Genomic DNA, 2236 nt, shown 5'->3' with positions numbered 1-2236 from the left:
ACCCACGCCCGCGCCGCCGCCCGCCCAGCCGCCGCCCGCCGCCGGCGGCCGCCGCAGCAGCCGCGAGAGCGCCCACAGGAACGTCGCCGCGTCCGCCTCGCCGCCGCCGCCGCCGTTGCCGCCCCTGCCGCCCCTGCCCGCGCTGTCGTCGCCATCGTCGCCGCCGGGCCCCCGGGCGGCCGCATGCTGCGCATGCTGCGCATGCTGCGCGTGCTGCGCATGCTGCGCGTGCTGCGCGTGCTGCGCATGCTGCGCGCGCTGCGCCGCGTGCACGCGCTCGAGCAGCAGCGAGCTGAAGCGGACGGGCGGGCAGAAGTCCAGGTCCGCGAGCGCCGCCGCAATAATGAGGAGCGACTTGAGCGTCATGCCCTCGATGAAGGGCAGCGCCAGCCTGCGAGAGTGCGGGCGAACACCAATATGTGAATGAACACCGTTTGGTGGAAAGGCTGGCGGCTCCCGGCCCGGGCCCCACTCGATGGCTGCGGCAGGCCGCGCCGTGCAACTGGCTCCGGCGCAACGGGGCGCTGGGACGGAGTGGAGTGTGCGTCGGCCCCGCGTTCTGGGGTGCGGCTGCGCAACGGTCACCCGGAGACGAGCGCCCTCACACCGCGGCGCCCGCGCATCCCTCCCTTCCAGGCCCACACACACCCCTGCGGCCCGCGTCCAGCCACGCGGCTGGGCACAGCTGGCCGTGGCTGCCCGGAAACCCCGTCTCCCACACACATACACACACAGCTGCAGCGCGCGCCCAGACACGTTGATGGTCGGGCCTGCTTGCCTTTCTTATCCCCTACCCTGCCCCCCAACGACAACCTGCACCCACCCCCACCTGCAGCACTCATCCAGCCACGCGTCCGGCGGCCGCTGCTCCCAATTGCTCAGCGCCCACAGCGTGTTGGTGAAGCACTGGTCGTTGCTCCAGCCGGCCTGGAGAGGACAGGGGCGGGCAGGGCCCCAGAGGGAGCAGGGGCGCGCGCCAGATGGCGGTGAGGCGGGACCGCGGCCGCCTTGCTCGCCGCGGGCTTGTCAGGGCTTTCGACCAGAGACAGGCTGACGGCTCCCTGCCCCCCGCACCTCGCAGCCCCTTTCCCGGCTCTCGAGCAGCGGCCGCCCGGCGCGCCGCGCCGCGGGCCGGCGCCCGTCAATGCCGAGCGGGCGGCGCTGACACGGGCAGGCATGGGGCTGGCGCGCGGGCGGCGGCGTCGGGCCGACAGCACCAAGCCGGCAGCTCCGGGCAGAATGATATGTACGCATACGCATGCTTCAAAAAATATACAAGTATGCCAACTGTTGTTCAAGATGATGAAAATTCCCCGCACCATGCGGGAGCCTGTGTGGTGTATGTAGTCGTCGAGCCACAGCTTCCTGGGGCGCACGTTGAGGCAGCAGAGGGACCAGGCCAGGGTGGCCAGACCGTGGGCATTGAAGGACGAGAACTTGACCTGCAGGGGGTGTACATGTGTGTGTGTGTGTGTGTGTGTGTGTGTGTGTGTGTGTGTGTGTGTGTGTGTGTGCGTGTGTGTGTGTGTTGGGTGTCGAGGGTGCAGGGAGGGAAATTCAAGTGCAGGTCGAGATGAGGTTACAAGCAGGCTTGGGTGAGGAGGACGATCGTGATGCACAGAGCCAACACACAGCTGGCGCAACGCACAGCTCGGGACTGGGCTCACCCAACAAACTCAAGAGTCAACCCTGGTCAAAGAGCAGAAGCCTGATCAGGCACCGAATTCCCGCAAACACATGTCACAGCACAGGCAAGCCCCCAAAGCGCAGCGACGCAGCAGGAGCGCGCCTGCGACTCCAGGAGGATCGAGTCGACCAAGCTTCCCGGCAGCTTCAGCCCCAGCATCACCGCCGCCCACAGCGTGCTGCACAGCCCCGGCGGCTCCATCCGCACGACGCAGCCGGGCAGGCGCCCAAAGAAACGCGAGAGCCACTCGTCCGACGGGCGGCGGCCCCACTTTGCAAATGCCCAGATGGCATTGCCCATTTCCTGCTCGTTCAGGCTTGGCATCCTGTTTGAAATGTTTGAAATTTTGAAATTTGAATCGGGTTGCGATGGAGGTGTGGGCGGAGGGTGTGGGGCCCTGCGTGGCGGGGCTGATGCGGGCGGGTGCGGGTGCCTGCCAGGCGGTTGCTGCGGCGAGGCGGGGACGGGGGGCGCCACCGGGGCTCGCCGTTAGGCCATCTGGCAGCGGCAGACACCCAAGCCCCGCACGCCCCGCGCTCCGGGCAAAGC

The 2236-nt window shown here is 68.5% G+C and overlaps 1 protein-coding gene across 1 annotated transcript in view; it reads right to left on the bottom strand.

The window, feature by feature from the left end:
• The window catches only part of MNEG_8197 (hypothetical protein), a gene marked incomplete at both ends in the record, with an annotated part of 3633 nt that extends 1622 nt beyond the window's left edge, over window positions 1–2011 (bottom strand). Inside the window, 5 exons of the mRNA XM_014043328.1 lie at window positions 7–391; window positions 830–927; window positions 1075–1161; window positions 1320–1442; window positions 1775–2011. Coding sequence (XP_013898782.1) covers window positions 7–391; window positions 830–927; window positions 1075–1161; window positions 1320–1442; window positions 1775–2011 — 930 coding nt within the window. The remainder of the gene's footprint in view (window positions 1–6; window positions 392–829; window positions 928–1074; window positions 1162–1319; window positions 1443–1774) is intronic.
• Between the last annotated feature and the right edge of the window lie 225 nt (window positions 2012–2236).

This window comes from Monoraphidium neglectum, assembly GCF_000611645.1.
Source record: "Monoraphidium neglectum strain SAG 48.87 unplaced genomic scaffold scaffold01531, whole genome shotgun sequence".
NCBI classification, from domain to species: domain Eukaryota; kingdom Viridiplantae; phylum Chlorophyta; class Chlorophyceae; order Sphaeropleales; family Selenastraceae; genus Monoraphidium; species Monoraphidium neglectum.
This window is presented reverse-complemented; position numbering and strand designations above follow the sequence as displayed.